This window comes from Peromyscus californicus, unplaced genomic scaffold, assembly GCF_007827085.1.
Source record: "Peromyscus californicus insignis strain IS unplaced genomic scaffold, ASM782708v3 Scaffold_8__1_contigs__length_139910024, whole genome shotgun sequence".
Taxonomy (NCBI): Eukaryota; Metazoa; Chordata; class Mammalia; order Rodentia; family Cricetidae; genus Peromyscus; species Peromyscus californicus.
In genome coordinates this window covers 86,725,739-86,742,598 of record NW_026294606.1, presented here as the reverse complement: position 1 = coordinate 86,742,598, position 16,860 = coordinate 86,725,739, and the positions used below count along the sequence as shown (strand labels likewise).

Below are 16,860 nucleotides of genomic sequence, written 5' to 3'. Positions count from 1 at the left end.
GGACAGACTTACCAATGAGTCAGTGGTTGCAGTGCAGATGTTTGCAGTGTTCTCAGAGATGTGATCCACAGCAGGACTGTGGGGGTTTCTGAGAGCAACTACTTTGGATTCTGTCAGAGGCAAGTAGTTGTGCACAGAGGACTGTCATGGAGGGTATATGTTCTTTGTCTTGAAGCCTGATTAAATAAATGCCTCTGAAGTCATTAAGGGAAGCAGGGTAACTGCAGTTTAGTACAACTGGCAGTGACTTCTAGGGTGAGAGCACTTTTCTTGCCAAAAGCTCCAAGAGCCACAACTAAAACTCTTTATGCACAGCCCCACTCCAACTGCCTTTGACTCTGGGGCTCAGATACAGGTGAGCAGGATGCTATTATTATCTGTTCAGCAGGCTAGGGGATTTTGCTGCAAGGTTTTCTTTGTGAGAAATGCTTGGAATTCAGACTGATGATGGAGATGTTTATAAATTGGAGATGTCTAAGTTTGGGGGTTGTGGTTTTTATTGTGTCCATGGTTTATTTTGTAATTCTCAGGAGACACTAGATCAGTAGATTAGGGGCAATAGCAGAATGGATGGGGAGTGTTTCTTCAAATAGTTTCACTATGGATTTATAGTATCATTCTTTAATTATTTAAAAAAAACAAACACCAGAAACAGAAGAAGCTCTTTCAAACTGCTTCTGCAAAGCCAATATTACTGAAATACTAAAATCCAGAAAAAGATAAACAAAAAATAAAACTACAGAAATAATACAAATGTAATAAATAATAATCTGAGAAAAGGAGTAGCATTTTTATATACCAATAGCAAGCATTTTGAGAAAGACATCATGGGAATATTCTTATTCAAAATAGCTTCAAAAAACATATTTAGGAATAAACCTAATCAAGGATATCAAAGAGGCCTTGTTAATGAAAATGGTAAGAAATCAAAGAAAAAAAATTGAGGACACTAGAAGTTCCCAATCTCTCTCACGGTCGTGTATTTGAAGAATTCAATATTGTGAGAAATGGCTTTTTTTTTTTTTTTACCAGAAGCAATCTAGAGAGTCAATGTAATTTCAGTTGAAATTCCAGTGACATTCTTCATATAAATAGGGGAAAGAATTTTAATATTCATATAGTGTTGTGTCCATGTCTCGAGACCCTGGAGCAAGACCACCATAGAGCTGATCCCGATGCAAACACACAGGGTTTTATTGATAACAAGCAAGCCCAGGTTTGGTCCGTGTCCAACACTCCAACACAGCAGATGGAGGAGGATGGCCCTGAGCTCTCAGAATGATGGGTTTTTAAAGGAAAAAACCACAAACAGTAGTACAAGCCTTTGCGTCATATGATTGGGTGAGGGTATGTAACCTTTGAATTTACTGGTTGGGGATTATAGTTACCATTTTTGGGGCAGGCCTGGACAAGTCCCAGACTTTGTCCTTGACCTGCCATGGAGGCTGGCTGGCCTCACACGTTCACATTGACCCATGCATGTAGCTCTAAGTTGGTGAGGGGTCCCAGACAGTAAACAACTGGCTGAACCTTGAACAGTCAGACTATGTGCAGAAAGGGAGCTACTGCAAGGACTATGTCATGGCCCTCCCAGAAACTGCTTGCTCAAGTCTCAGGAAACTGAAAGTGAGGCCTGATTTCTGAGAAAAGACTGAGTAGCCTGTTATGGCATCTGCTTGGTCCTTTCAATAGAAGTACACAAGAATCTGTATAATCAAAATAATCCAAAGTAAAAAGACCAATGCTGGGGGTGTCACTATATTTGATTTCAAGTTATACTGCAGAGCTATAGTAATAAAACCAGCATGGTCCTGCCCCAGAAGCAAACCCAGAGATCATGGGTATAGAATAGAGAACCTGGTTATTCGGCCATGCAACTAAAGCCACATGCTGTTCAACCAAGACACGAAAAATACACATTGGTGTAAAAGTGGTCCAAAAGTTAAGTATGGTGGTATTGTGTTCCCCAAAATATTGTGCAGCTTCAGGCTTTTGAGCAGCAGTTCAGCTGAGAGCCATTGGGATGAGGACACAGAAGCATCCAGTCTGAGGAAACAAGACCAGCTGAGAAGTTGGCGAGGTGAGGTGGGCTGTGGTTTGTTTTGTCTCTCTGATCTTCCAGAATTCACCCCAATAACTGGCCACAGGTTTGATTTTATTAATAAGACTCTTTAAGATTCCTGGTACATCTGGCGCCCAACGTTTGTGTTACGAATTCACGAAAAAGCCTCTTGCCTGTGGACTCGTGGGCCCCAGCTCAGGCCCGAGCTGCACTCAGCCGGTTGTGGTGGCTCACTGGTTGGATTTGCTGAAGAAGGCAGAGGCAGGAGGATTCCAAGTTTGAGGCCGGCCTAGGAGGCTTGGGAGAAGCTTTGGCCAGGACCAAACCACAAACAGTGGTGGGACTATGGAGGCAGAGGATGCTGCTCCGAGTTGCTGGCTCCTTCTCATCGTGTTGGTGACTGTAGTGATGCTGCTACCTGGGACAAAAGGTTTACTGCTGCTGGTTCAGAGAAGAATTGCCAGGACCATCATGTTACAAGAAAGCATCGGCAAAGGTCAGTTTGGAACATTTTGGTAAGACAAATGGTGGGGAGAAATTGCTGTGAAGATTTTCTCTTCTAGGGAAGAACATTCATGGTTCCGAGAGACAGACATTTATCAGACTATGCTCCAAACCACAGAGAAGGCACAAAAAAAAAAAAAAAAAAATCTGCAGGCAACCATGACCACACCTAACAGCGACTTTGGAATCTTCAAAAGGAAGACAGGACTCCACAAAAATGATTCCACATGAATATGGTAAAGCCATTAAGCTGATGAACACCAAGGAAAGATCAGCTTTGGATTACAAATGGCTCGGGACAATTTTGAGATGACTAGCTGAGATGATCCAGCCTGACAGACTACTTGAACAAGGACTTGAAACAAGCCCTGCACTTTCTCATTATGCAGCGACTGGACAAATGATACAGAACTTGACAATTAACCCAAAAATTTTCTTTTCAGGATTCCTTAAAGATGTCTTCACCCATAGAAAGGGGGAAGTAATTTTAAGAAAATGACGCCCACATTCCCAAGAGGTGGGATGGGAGGTTTTTGGTCGTTTAATGAGTTATGGATATTGTCATTGTTTATGATGGTTGGTTACAAGTTGTCAATTGTTAATGGTCAGGAAAAAAGCTGAACATGGAGATTAGATTCAGAGGTTTTGTTTAAAAAAGAAAGAAAAAAGAGAAAATGTAGCTAGAGTTTTCCTGCCTGGCCCATGGTCAGGGCAAATCTCTCTCACCCGCCAGTCCCACAGCCACTCAGACCCAACCAAGTAAACACAGAGACTTATATTGGTTACAAACTGTATGGCCGTGGCAGGCTTCTTGCTAACTGTTCTTACAGCTTAAATTAATCCATTTCTATTAATCTATACCTTGCCACATGGCTTGGCTCGTGGTTTACCGGCATCTTCACATGTGGCTTGTCATGGTGGTGGCTGGCAGTGTCTCTCTGACTCAGCCTTCCACTTCCCAGCTTTATTCTCCTCCTTGTCCCGCCTACACTTCCTGCCTAGCCAATGGCCAATCAGTGTTTTATTTATTGACTAATCAGCAACACATTTGACATACAGACCATCCCACAGCAAGAAAAGAATATAGATATGAGATAGATCACTGAATCTATTCTGAGAAAAAAGATAAAGAATAATAGGATAAATGGGTAGATCACTGAATCTACACTAAAAAGAAAAAGAGGAAGATATAAAAAATGACAAAAGGTAGATTACTGAATCTATTATGAAAAGAAAAAATACTTTTAAAAAGGAATTATTTGTTTTAAATAAGATAAGTAATGAAATTTTTTGTATGAATTTGTCAAATGTTACTGGACTGGACGTTGTTATATATTAATGGAGTTTTTTGTCTGAATCTGTCAAATGTTAACGGACTAGACATCGTTAATGTAATCTTGACTGTGTATATTGTATATACTTATTGGACATAATTTTTCTTGTATTAGTTATAAGTTTTTTTAAATTTTAGACAAAAAAGGGGAAATATGGTGGTATTTTGTTGTACCCTAATAAACTTATCTGGGGTCAGAGACAGAGCAGCAACTAGATACAAAGGCTAGAAAATGGTGGCACTCACACCTTTAATCCTAGCACTCCAAAGGTAGAAATCCCTCTGGATCTCTGTGAGTTCAAGGCCACATTGGAAATGGCCAGGCATGGTGACACACACCTTTAATCCCAGAAAGCAGCCTTTAATCCCAGGGAGCGGTGGTAGAAAGCAGAAAGGTATATAAGGTGTGAGGACCAGAAACTAGAAGCATTTGGCTGGTTAAGCTTTTAGGCTTTCGAGCAGCAGTTCAGCTGAGAGCCACTGGGATGAGGACACAGAGGCCTCCAGTCTGGAGAAATAAGACCAGCTGAGAAGTTGGCGAGGTGAGGTGGGCTGTGGTTTGTTTTGTCTCTCTGATCTTCCAGAATTCACCCCAATAACTGGCCACAGGTTTGATTTTATTAATAAGACTCTTTAAGATTCCTGCTATAGTTAAGGGCATACATAACCTACCAGTTTTGGATTGGACCTGAGTCCTGTTTTATAGGTGGGAATTCATGCCTGGTACTGTAAACTAGGCCCAAAGCTTGGGCTTGGGAAGTCAAGGCCCTAGGGAGGAAGTTAATAGTGTTGTCTTAAATGAACATGTTCTCAAACTGATTTCTAAATATTTATGTCTATCATATAAAACAGTACTTTTTAAATACGTGGGGATTACCATGTACTGTTTTTTTGTTTTGTTTTTTTTAGAGGCAGGGTTTCTCTGTGTAACCTTGGCTGTTCTGGGGACTCATTCTGTAGACCAGGCTGGCCTCAAACTCACAGAGATCCACCTGCCTCTGCCTCCCGAGTGCTGGGATCAAAGGCATGTGCCACCACTGCCCAGCATGTACTGTGTTTTTCCTTCAGAGGCACTGGGTAGTGACTTTTCCACAAGAGCAACATTAACTTCAGATTTTTCAGGAAGCCCACAATCTTTGTTGTTTCTTTTTCTATGGGGCTCTCTCGCTCTGTGTATACTTTTGTCTTATCAACATATTCTCACTCCTGTCCTCAGGAGGAAGTCCTGGACATACAGATAGTCTATCAAGTGTTTTTATTGCTGGGTCTGGATATACATTCTACAGATGAGAAGGTGGATGATCAGTTTTCTTGATTTCATTGCCAAACATTCTGTTGTTTTTATTTAGGATTACTTGTCTTCAAAATGGCTTAATCCTTCAGAGTCATGAGGTATAATCAGAGCAAAAATAGAAATAAATTAGTGTTGAACAGTTAAATATCTCTGCATATGCTTTGCTATTCACATGAGGCTCTCATTTAGAAGTCAGAATAATTTATATTAGCATGGAAAAGGGGCAAGACACAAACCAACAAACATAACTTAGTGGAATTAGAATAAAAACACCTAAGTATATGTTAAGTTTGCAAGACAAAATGAATTAGATGATTTTTAACATGGAAAAGCATTTCTTGCATTAAAAGATTTTACCCCACTCTATCTGAAATGTTGAAATCTGATTTAAAACACTTAAGACAATTAGAATTGCAAGGCAGAAGTACAATAGTTTATTTTTATCAAACGTTTCTATGCTGTAGGTTTTTTTTTAACCTAAAATTAAAAACAAATCTTTTTAACTCTTTATTGGAAATTTGAGATAAATGTCAAATTTGGTTTTAAAGATGAAAATAAAACAAAAAATATCTTAAATATTCACTGGCATTTTTAAGATTGATTTTTAAAAATGATTGAGTATGTGTAAGTGAGTACATGTGTCTATGGAGGCCTGAGGTGTTGCATTCTCTGAACCTGGAATTCCAGGCAGGTATGAGTCACCTGCCATGAGTGCTGGAAACAGAACTTGGGTCCTCTTCTACAAGAGCAGTATGGGCTCTGACCCTCTGAGTCATCACTCCAGCTCTTCATTAGAGGCTTTAAACAACCTGCATACATTCCAATGTTTCCTTCTTCAGTCATCAGGGATTGAGGATAACATACCTGCCAACAGATAGATCATTCACTCTGTCTTACCTAAGATATCATTGGTTCAGATGGTGTTTCTGATTTCTTTTCTTAGTACTTGAGATCTCCCTGTTATGCCCAGATCATGGGGACCCCCAAAAAGACTACCACGGAGACCGAATCCCGCATGTAAAAGCAAAGAGCCTTTATTTCAAGCTCCAGAGCTGGGTCCCTCTGTCTGTCAGACACAGTGGTGAGAGCAGAGAGCCCTAAGCTCAGGTGGGGCAGAGTTTTTATCATAAGCAGAGGTTGGGGTGAGGGGATTTCCAGGGTCCAGGACCCTGACTGGCTGACAATTATCTAGGGGTATCTGTAAAACAAAAAATAGGTGTGTACTAGACTCAAGGACATCTGGCCACCTTATCTAATGGTTGGAATGTTTGGGATTTCAGGTACTTCCTCACCCCTGGGTAGATCCCTGGGTGGTATCAGCTTAAGGCTTTTCCTGGATCTGGGTGTTGCCTGCCAGTAAGCCTGTCACAGAAGCTGTGTCTAGGCCCCTAAGCCTGTCATGGCTGCTGTGTGGTCAAGCTATTTTGGGGCCCCTTCACACCTGCTAAGTCCTCCCTTGACCAAAAGTTACTGAATTTGATTATATATGGTTAGGGATTTATTGCTGTGATGAGACATCATAGTCATGGCAATTTTATGAAGGAAAACATTTCATTGGGGCTGGCTGAGAGGCTCAGAGGTTTGGTCCATTATTGTCATGGCAGGAAGCATGGCAGCACTCAGGCAGACATGGTACTGCAGAGGTAGCTGAGATTTCTACATCTGGAACAGCAGGCAACAGGAAGAGAAAGAGACACTGGGCCTGGTTTGAGCTTCTTAAACCTCAAAGCCCACCCCCAGTGACACACTTACTCCAAGCCACTCCTCCTATGAGCCTCTGGGGTCCATTTTCATTCAAACAACCACACATACAATAGCTAATGTTAATTTGAAATCCAAATTGAATTAGGCTTAAAAGAAAGAACATTTGGGTTTGATTTCTAACCATATTGAAGTCACAGTGGGTAATGGTTTCATTAGGTGTAATTATATCTAATCTGCCCCTTTTCTTGCTGCAGGCCACAGGAAAATGTAATGAAATTCAGCTACTACCACAAAAGCTACTACTTGGAAAAGTCAAGGACTTCTCCAAAGGTCCAGCCATGACTTAAGAAGTCTTAGTGATATTTTAGCTTTTGTGTATATATTAGCTGATTCCTGCAGTGATTTTCTTGTAATGCTATGCATGCTTCCAAGTACTCTTAACAGTGTATTTATCTAAAATACTTATCAAGCATCCAAGGCCAAACAATCTCCTGAACTATGAAAACAATGCCTATCTCCTAGGTCAGGCGGATAGCTTTATTTCTTGTGCAATTTAAGCTGAGACCCTCCTTTCTTTCTTTTTTTTTTAAGATAAAAACACAAACTTTTTTTAAAAAGATTTATTTATTTATTATGTATACAGCATGTATGACAGCAGTCCAGAAGAGGGCACCAGATCTCATTACAGATGGTTGTGAGCCACCATGTGGTTGCTGGGAATTGAATTCAGGACCTCTGGAAGAGCAGTCAGTGCTTTTAACCTCTGAGCCATCTCTCCAGCCCAAGACCCTTCTTTCTTATACAGCCTTACTAATATTATAGACTCCTAACTTCTTACCTAACCACTTCTAGGAATGTAGATTGAGCACATAAATTCCCTTTTTGATATACTAACCCATATTAGCTCTCAGTTGACCTCATCCTTTAACCACTCCCTTTTGGGTTGTAAAAGAAATCCTGGCTGGAGAGGTGGCTCGGTGGTTAAGAGCACTGGCTGCTCTTCCAGAGGTCCTGAGTTCAATTCCCAGCAACCACATGGTGGCTCACAAGCATCCATAATGAGATCTGATGCCCTCTTCTGGTATGCAGGCAGAACACTATATACATAATAAATAAATAAATCTAAAAGAAAGAAATCCTGACAGTCACTGCCTGAGGAAAACTCTTACCTGCCTTTATGACCGTGTAGGAATTCAAGCCTGGTGACCTTGCTCTGCCAGAGGATTGCTATTGCTTGGGATTATAACTGAATACCTCAGAGATTTGGACAGAACTGAGAGATATAAGGAGACTGAGAGGATTTTGACTAGAGAACTTGAGAATGAGATGGAAGATGAGAAAGAGATGGGTAAGAACGAGATAAGAAGGACCTAGATGAGGTGGAATTAAGATGAGAGAATTAAGATAAGACTTAGAGGGGACAGTAGATAAATATAGTGAGAAATCAGGCAAGAAAGGAGCTAGGCATGAGAACAGAACTGAAGCTGTGTAGACAGAATTTTATCCCAGAGGAATAAAGTAGTCGGATTAAGAGCTTGGTGTACTTCGATTCTTTTCCTGAAAATAATTCTCACTGTTCCATAGTTTCTCTTTTAGGCACCTGGGATTTCCAACCTTGCCGAGAAGGGGTGGGATGGGGTGGGGCAGCTAGCCTGGACCGAAAGCTGTTTTCCCAGGCGGTCTCCCATCCAAGTACTAACCAGGCCCGACCCTGCTTAGCTTCCGAGATCAGACGAGATCGGGCGCGTTCAGGGTGGTATGGCCGTAGACGACGGGGCCCGGCGCCGGGAGCCTCAAGAGCCTGGCCGCTGCGCTCAGCTCCTCGGCTCGCCTGCTTGCCGCACACTCCGAGCCCAGCTCCCCCACCCACCGCCCCTGAGCCCGGCTCGAGCCACACCCCTCCGCACCGGGACAGCCAACTCGGCCCTCCTCAGCCCTCCGCCCTCTGCCCGCGTCCCTGGCCCCTGGCCCCTGGCCCCTGGCCCGTGGCCCGCAGCAGGGGCCCAGGGCCGGCAGTGGCCAGCGTTTTCTCCCCGGACCTTCTCCTCTCCCGTTCCTCATCGGCCGGCCGGCCGGCCGCACTCACCGGGCCCTCCCGGGCCCCTGGCAGGTTGGCTGGCCCGCAAGCCTGCTCCTCCCTCTCCCCGGGCCTCGGGCGGGCGGCTCCGGTGTGCACGCGCCCGCACCTCCCGCTCCCCCGGTCGGGTTTCCACGGCTGCGGGCTCTGACGCCTCGGGACCTTGCTTCCGGGGCAGGGTCTGCCTTGGGTCCCCGACTCGCCCGCCCCAGCCGGGGATCTTGCCAGGTAGCCAGCCCCTGGCCTTTGGGGCGGGTTAGAGCCCTCCTCTGACCCGCCGGCCACTTCCGTGCCCGTGGGGGTCCTGGTGGGGAGGTGGAGGTCGGAGGGTGGGGAGGTGGCCTCCGGGGGTGGGGGTGAGGGTGGGAGGAGGGGTTCGTGGCCCTGCCCGGGCTGCTGCGCTCTGATGCTTTCTTTCCTGGCTTCCTGGGGAGGGGAGATGCCCAGGTAGGCGCAGGCAAGGCGGCGGGATCGTGATCGTGCGGGTCATCCATCCGCCGAGACGGGGTGGACACCCTCCTGACGCTGCTCCCCCGAGGTAGGTGTGGTGCCTGGACGGATGGGGTGGTCGCCCCGACTGTCTGTCATCTCTCACCCTTGGGGAACTGCTGGCATCTTGTCCTCCTCCTCTCCCTAGGACATCCCACTCCTCCCAGAGAATCCAGGAAGACGGGACGGCTGGGATCGGGCTAGAGAGAGCTTGTGGATGGGTGGGTGGGTGGGTGGGCGGCCAGGATGGACCTTGGTTCTCTCTCTGGAACTTGGAACGCCAGCTCCTGGGCTCCGGGTTCTGTCCCCACCCCCACCGCGCCCCCGCCCCACCCCCACCGCCTGCCGTCCATCCATTCATTGCAGAGGCCGCCTCGGTGTGAAGCGGTGGGGGCGGTGACAGGTTCCGGGCCAGAATTCTTTGGGCTATCCTTAGTGCCACCCGGCCACCGGGCCACGCACCCACCCAACCTTCTCGCGGCTGGACCGGACCGGACTGTGTGCCGTGGGACGGATGGCCTCTCAAAGCACAGCACCACGGACCCCTCCGCTCTGGGGGACCGGCTTCCGCCTTAGAGAATTCCGCCGCCGCCGCCGGCTTAGTGGGACAGCGCCTGAGCCCTGACTTCCCCTTGCCCTGGGACCCCGAGGTTCCAGGTCGGGCCCATCTTGGACCTGGGTGCTAGGCCACCATCTCACTGACTCCATCCCTGTGCCTAGGCCTTCCGCCCTCAGGTTGAGCTCATGGAAGCAACCAGTTGTTGATATCTGGCAAACGCTGGTGTGGTCAAGGGAACATCTCAGACCAAACCTGAAGCATAGTAGACTTGTACTGTTTGCCCAGATGTCATTTTATGAATTTGTTGTGATGTCTATGCTGTATTTGTATTCCTAGTACTCTACTTTGCCTCTATTTTTAGTGTAGTTACAGGTTTGTGCCCTCTGAGAATTAAACATCTCATAGATGATTATGGTAATATAGTAGTGTAATAGTAGTTTTGTTATTTTGGTTTTTAAATCTGGTGTATTTTTTACATGATTTAAAAGGCTAATGCGTACAAATCAATAGTTATGTTTTGCTGCTCTACACGTAAAAATATGTTTTCATTAGAATTATGGAAACATGATAGAGATCGAAAATTACAGAATATCATTTTCTTGATTTTGAAGCTAAATTCACAGTAATTTAATTTCAAGTGTTAGACAATTTAATGTTTAAATGCAATCCCCACTAGGTATGGTAACTTTCTCATACCTCTAATCTTAGTAGGTATACCTAAGAAGGATGGAATGCTGTAGTGGCAGAGTTGATGTGAGTTTTTGACCATCCTGGGCTATAGAGTAAGTATCTCAAACAAACAGGAAGCATTCCCACGTAACCACAAAGGAAAAAGATACAAAATATACAGTTAAACACAATAGAAAAATCACAGTACAGGTTGTGAGGGGGAAGCTATCAGTTATATAGTAAGAAAACAAATGGGATCCAGTGATTTATGTCTCCGTGCTGTTAAGGGAACTGGCTGCAATCCCCAGCAACCATGCAGCAGCTCACCTCCATCTCTAACTATCTAGTTCCAGGTGATCCAGTAACTTTTTCTGACTTACACAGGCATCGGGCACATAAGTGGTACAGAGACATACATTCAGGCAAATATTCATATACACAAAATAAATTAAAATAAAAAATGCAAATGCAAAAGCGAGTTCTTCCTACTCAGTTATAAACAGATGACTGGCAGAATGGGTGGCGTCTCACAAGCAGACTGTCCACTGCCCACAAGAGAACCGCTTTAGGGGTTGTAGAGATGGCTCAGTGAGCAGAGAGGGACTTGCCCTCATACCTGATAGCCTGCACTGGATACCAAGGACCCACATGATGGAAGAAGAGAACTGACTCTGAAAAACTGCCCTCTGACTTCCTCATGCACACTATTGCACTTGTATACCCGCTCTAACCACAAGACAATACGAACTCAAATTTTAAAAAATCACTCTAGATTCAGAGACATTAATAATTTAAGGTGAAAAAAATAAAAAAAGATACCCACAAAAACAGTGACCAAAAGAGAGCTGAATAGATATCCTGGCATTATAAAAACATATACTTTAGAGCAGAGATGATCACTTGAGACAAAGAAGGACATCAAACATAAATGAAGTACTTGATCTGAAAGGATTAGCAGTCAGTTCTGCATTTGTTGCTGGAGACTTCCATGACTTCCTTTTCCTTGTTCCTGTCTTTATTTTTTTTTCTCTTGTATGTATATCTATGCACCACATACGTGCAATGTCCCAGGCAACCAGAACAGGGCATCGGACCCCCTAGGATTGGATTTACAGACAGTTGTGCACTGGTATGTGGGTGCTGACTAGGTCCCCTGGAAGAGCAGTCAGTGCTCTTTTTTTTTAATTACTTATTTTATTTTATGTGTGTGGGTGTTTTGCCTGCATGTATGTGCAGCATGTACATTAGTGCCTATAGAATCCAGAAGAAGGCATTAGATCCCTGAGTTACAGTTGTGAGCTGACCTGTGGGTGCTGGGAATCAAACCAGGGTCCTGTGGTAGAGCAACCGGTGCTCTTAATCCCTGAATCATCTCTCCAGCCCCATCTTCTTCTCTAAAGATTTTTATTTTATTTTGTGTGCATTGGAGTTGTCCTGCATGTATCTCTGTTTGAAGGTGTCAGATCCTCTGAAACTGGAGTTACACAGTTGTGAGCTGCTATGTGGGTGCTGGGAATTGAACTTGGGTCCTCTGGAAGAGCAGTCAGTGCTCTTAACCACTGAACCATTCTCCAGCCCCCAGTCAGTGCTCTTAACCACTGAGCCAGCTCTCTAGCTTAGTTTGTCTTATTATTGTATATTTGTTTGTGACAAGATCTCATTAGTTAGCCCTCAAGCTGTCAATCCTCTTGCCTTAGCCTCCCAAGTACTGGAATCACAGGCATGAACCACCATCCCTGCCTGTTCAATGTTCTTTTTTTTTCCTTTCTTTTTCATTCATTCATTCTTTCTTTCTTTTCTTCCTTCCTTCCTTTCTTTCTTTTCTTTCTTTCTTTCTTGAGACAAGGCTTCTCTGTAGCACTGACTGTCCTGGAACTCAACTCTGTAAACCAGGCTGGCCTCGAACTCACAGAGATCCTCCTGCCTCTGCCTCCCAAGTGCTGGAATTAAAGGTGAGCACCACCACTACCACCTGGCCAGTGCCCTTACTGCTGCATGCCACAGGATTATACAGTGAGATCTCAGCTGTTATTTAAAAGGTCAACCCATCAGAAACATGGATATTCTGATGGAGTGAGCAAGGCATATTGGAATTACTGCCTTTTGAATGAATTGGCTGTTTCTTGCTGTAGATTTCTTGTGTGAAGCCATAAGCTCCTTCCCACCATTACAACTTTGGGGTTTATTCCCATAGCCTTAGCAGTGTATTAATCATTTATTGGGCACACACATATCCATGGATGGTCAGGAAAGATGACTTCTCATTAGCTGTACAATTTTGATATATAGAAAATATACTAGGATGTAGCAGGAATCTTAAAGAATCTTATTAATAAAAACAAACCTGAAGCCAGGTATTGGGGTGAATGCTGGAAGATCAGAGAAGTAGAGCAAGCCACAGCTAACCTCACCTGGCCAACTTCTCAGCTGATCTTGTTTCCTCAGACTGGAAGCCTCTGTGTCCTCATATCCGAATGGCTCTCAGCTGAACTGTGCTGCTCAAAACCTAAAAGCTTATCCAGCCAAATGCTTCTAGTTTCTGGTCTTCACGCCTTATATATCTTTCTGCTTTCTGCCATCACTCCCTGGGATTAAAGGCTCACTTTCTGGGATTAAAGGCATGTGTCACCATGCTTGTCGTATCCTTATGGCCTTGAACTCACAGAGATACAGACAAATTTCTGCCTCTGGAATGCTAGGATTAAAGGCATGTGCTACCACTGCCTAACCTCTATGTTTAATATTGTGGCTGTTCTGTCTCTGACCCCAGATAAGTTTATTAGAGTGCACAATATTTTGGGGAACACAATACCACCACACTAGGACATGCTTCATAGCCAGATCTATTGTCCCACGAGACTGCAGACACTTAAAGCCTGCCTTGTGCCTTTTACTCAGACTAACAAAAATAACAATCTCTCCTCAGTCTAACACAAACTGCACACGTTTGGCTCATTTTTACCAGTCTGGCCAGTCTTATTCCTGGAAACTTGGAACCTTGTGTTGCCATGGTTAATGGCTCTGCTCCTTATCGCTTATGCTAGGAATGTGATTTTGACCAATGAGAGGTAACTCTTGTAATTTTTTTTATTATTGCTTCAAGCCTCCTAAGAAGAAATGTATTTAGGCAAATGAAGAAGCTAGGAAAAATTAGGAACTAGAATAGGAACAGAGAATTAGAGCTAAGAAATTATAGACCATTAGGATAAGAGAATTAGAAGTAAGACAACAATAAGGAGACATGTGTGAGCGGATTCTTTCCTTTGCCCTCAGATCTTTAGGTTTCCTATGTTTGCTGTCATGTCTTTTCTGGACCCTGATACCCTAAGTAATGATTGAGAAGTGACAGAGATGGTGAACCACAGAAGAAACCAGCTAAACTTTATATATATATATATACACGCATATCAAGTAACCAAAACTGTTCTACCGTAAGTTTCAAGAACACTTTTCAAAACAAAAAAAGTATGGTGGGTTGTTTTTTGGGGTGTGTGTGTGGGGGGTAGTCCTGGCTGTCCTGGAACTTGCTCTATAGACCAGGTTGGTCTCAAATTTAGCCATCTGCCTGCCTCTGCCTCCTGAGTGCTGGAATTAAAGGTGTATATCATCATGCCTGGCTTTGGGTTGCTATGTTTTTTGTTTCTTTGCTTTTAGATTTATTCTTTTTGTGTGTGTGTGAGTGTTTTCTCTGCATGTATGTATATAAACCACTTACATGCCTGGTGCTCATAGGGGTCAGAAGAGAGCATCAGATCCCCTGGAACTGGACTTATAAAGGGATGCTGGGAACCAAACTCAAGTCCTCCTGAAGAACAAAAAATGTGCTTAATCACTGAGCCATCTGTTTAGTCTTCAAGAACCCCTTCTGAACAAATACATTTTTCTTAAGTGTATATGGGTCATAAATCTTTATATTTATTTGCTTTTGATCTAGGGACTGAATCTAGGGTCTTGTGATGCTAGGGACATGCTTTTCTTTCTTTCCCCCCTCCCCCGAATTTTTTTTAGTCTGCTCCAGGCACATGCTTTTCAACTGAGCTACATCCCCATTTGTTTTTTTTGTTTGTTTGTTTGTTTTTTTTTTTTGTTTTTTGTTTTTTTGGTTTTTCGAGACAGGGTTTCTCTGTGTAGCTTTGCGCCTTTCCTGGAACTCACTTTGGAGACCAGGCTGGCCTCGAACTCACAGAGATTCGCCTGGCTCTGCCTCCCGAGTGCTGGGATTAAAGGCGTGCGCCACCACCGCCCGGCTACATCCCCATTTGTAAGTATGAATTTTGTGTACTTATTTAGTGGATGGTCTAGAACTAGCTATGTAGACCATTATACCGTCTCTACCACAATATGGTAGTATTAATAGGTGGGGACTTTAGGAGGTGATTAAGGCTGTAGAAGGCATAATCATCTCCTCCCACCACTCAAGGACACAGTACTCCTTCCAGCAGGAGAAGGCAGCAAGGTCTCTTAGAAACTACAAAGAAACTTAGAGACCTTCACCAGACACCAAAATTTCAGCCCCTTGAACCATGATAAATAAATTTGTGTTGTGTATAATTTTCTTAGTCTCATGTTTTGTTTCAGCTGGGTGAATGAACCAAGACACCCTTGGTGGCTGTTTCTGGGTTTGTTGTTGTTGTTTTATTGGTTATATTTATTTCTTTGTTTGTTTGCTTATTTATTTATTTTGGGAGACAGTGTTTTGCTATATAGACAAGATTGATCTTAAACTTGAAATCGTCCCAACTCAGCCTCATGAGTACTGGGACTACAGGTATGTGCCACTATCCCTGGCAAGACACGCTTAAGTAACAAATAGATTCATACATACCATAAATCATGAGGCAGATGATGGAGGACCATGAGTTCAAGGCCAACTTGGGATAAAGAAAAGGAAAACCCGACTAATCACATACCTTCCCATCTCCTGCAAAGAATTTAGTATCAAAGAATCATAAGAACATAATAAAATGCTTAGAGATGTGCCAAATGTACTACTACAATCCAAAATTTATGGGACACAGTAAAAGCAGAAATTTGTGTCCCAAAGTGTTTCTATTAAAAAAAAAAAAAGAACAGGAAAGATTTGAAATTCACAAGTTAACTTTACAACCTAAGGAACCAGAAAAAAGCATAAATTGAACTGAAAGCTAGCAGGAGGGAGGGGTAAGAAATATTAGAGCAGGAATAATAAAATAGAGAACCTCCAAGGAACTGGAGCCTTATTAATGAAAAGAAACAGCTAACCCTTTAGCCAGTTTGGTTAAGACGAGACAGAAGCCTCAGAGTGCTGCCATCAGACATGAAAGTCTGGCGACTCCACAGGAATAGGGGTTGGGTCAACTGAGAGTGACTGAACATCCACACACCGAAGAACCTGAGGGAACTGCACACCCAACCTCTGCCAAGCACAGTGAAATAGAAACTATTTAGACTCATAATTGGCCAAGTCATCAAAGCAATAATCAAAGGCTTCCCTGCACAGAGTCATAAATTTCTTCATAAAAATAAGTTTCCAAATAGCTCCACAGGTATTGAGCAGCTAGCTCAGAGAAAACAAGCCTATTGAAGGGTTATCAGTCTGATGGACAAAAAATTGTCAGTTATGAGTCAGACAGTCCAGGAGGGGGCAGCATTACCCCATGTGTCATTTATCCATCCAGCAACATAAGCAAGAGCTTGAGCATATGATAGGTGTCTGGTGAATGATCGCTGCTGCTGTGTAGGAGCTTGTTTAATCTCTAGGAAACTCCCGAACCCCTTGCTCCAAAGCTCTTATGATTTGCAGCCTCACTGGACGAATGAGGAAGCCAATCTCTCTGAACTGAGCTCAGAATGGTCAACAGCTCCAGCCTCCTGACTGTCCAGACTAAGAGCATAAAGTCTTTGCCATAAGTCTGAATACTCTGTATATTTAAACAGGCTCTCACTTACTCCAGGCTGACTTCAGACTCATTATGTGGCTGAAGATGACCTTGAACTTCTGATTCTCTTGTCTCCACCTCCCAATGTGCCATGATTATAGAGTGTACCACCATGGCTGCCTAACGTTGTGCTGGGGATCAAACCCAAATCTAGGGCTTGTTAGATCAGCACTGTGCCAGCTGAGCTACATTTCCAGCCCTGATCTGCTGTGGAATAATCTTTTTGTGCACAATAAAGATGTGTCATTCTG

At 43.7% G+C, this 16,860-nt stretch overlaps 1 protein-coding gene and 1 pseudogene across 3 annotated transcripts; one reads left to right on the top strand and one right to left on the bottom strand.

Moving 5' to 3' along the window:
- The first annotated feature begins 7,555 nt into the window (after nucleotides 1-7,555).
- On the top strand, nucleotides 7,556-15,242 carry LOC128103333 (uncharacterized). Of its 3 annotated transcripts, XM_052727603.1 has the most exons (3): nucleotides 7,648-9,203; nucleotides 9,406-9,512; nucleotides 9,830-10,440. In XM_052727603.1, the coding sequence occupies exons 1-2, from the start codon at nucleotides 8,656-8,658 to the stop codon at nucleotides 9,449-9,451; spliced, it is 594 nt and encodes a 197-aa protein (XP_052583563.1). In that variant the 5' UTR covers nucleotides 7,648-8,655; the 3' UTR covers nucleotides 9,452-9,512; nucleotides 9,830-10,440. The 3 variants fall into 3 exon arrangements, 2 of the variants coding, with proteins under 2 accessions (XP_052583563.1, XP_052583564.1); XR_008215672.1 differs by lacking the exon at nucleotides 9,830-10,440 and adding an exon at nucleotides 10,731-15,242 and having other exon boundaries at nucleotides 7,556-9,512; XM_052727604.1 differs by having other exon boundaries at nucleotides 7,648-9,512.
- Nucleotides 8,552-8,667, bottom strand: LOC128104853 (uncharacterized; annotated as a pseudogene).
- Nucleotides 15,243-16,860: the final 1,618 nt, after the last annotated feature.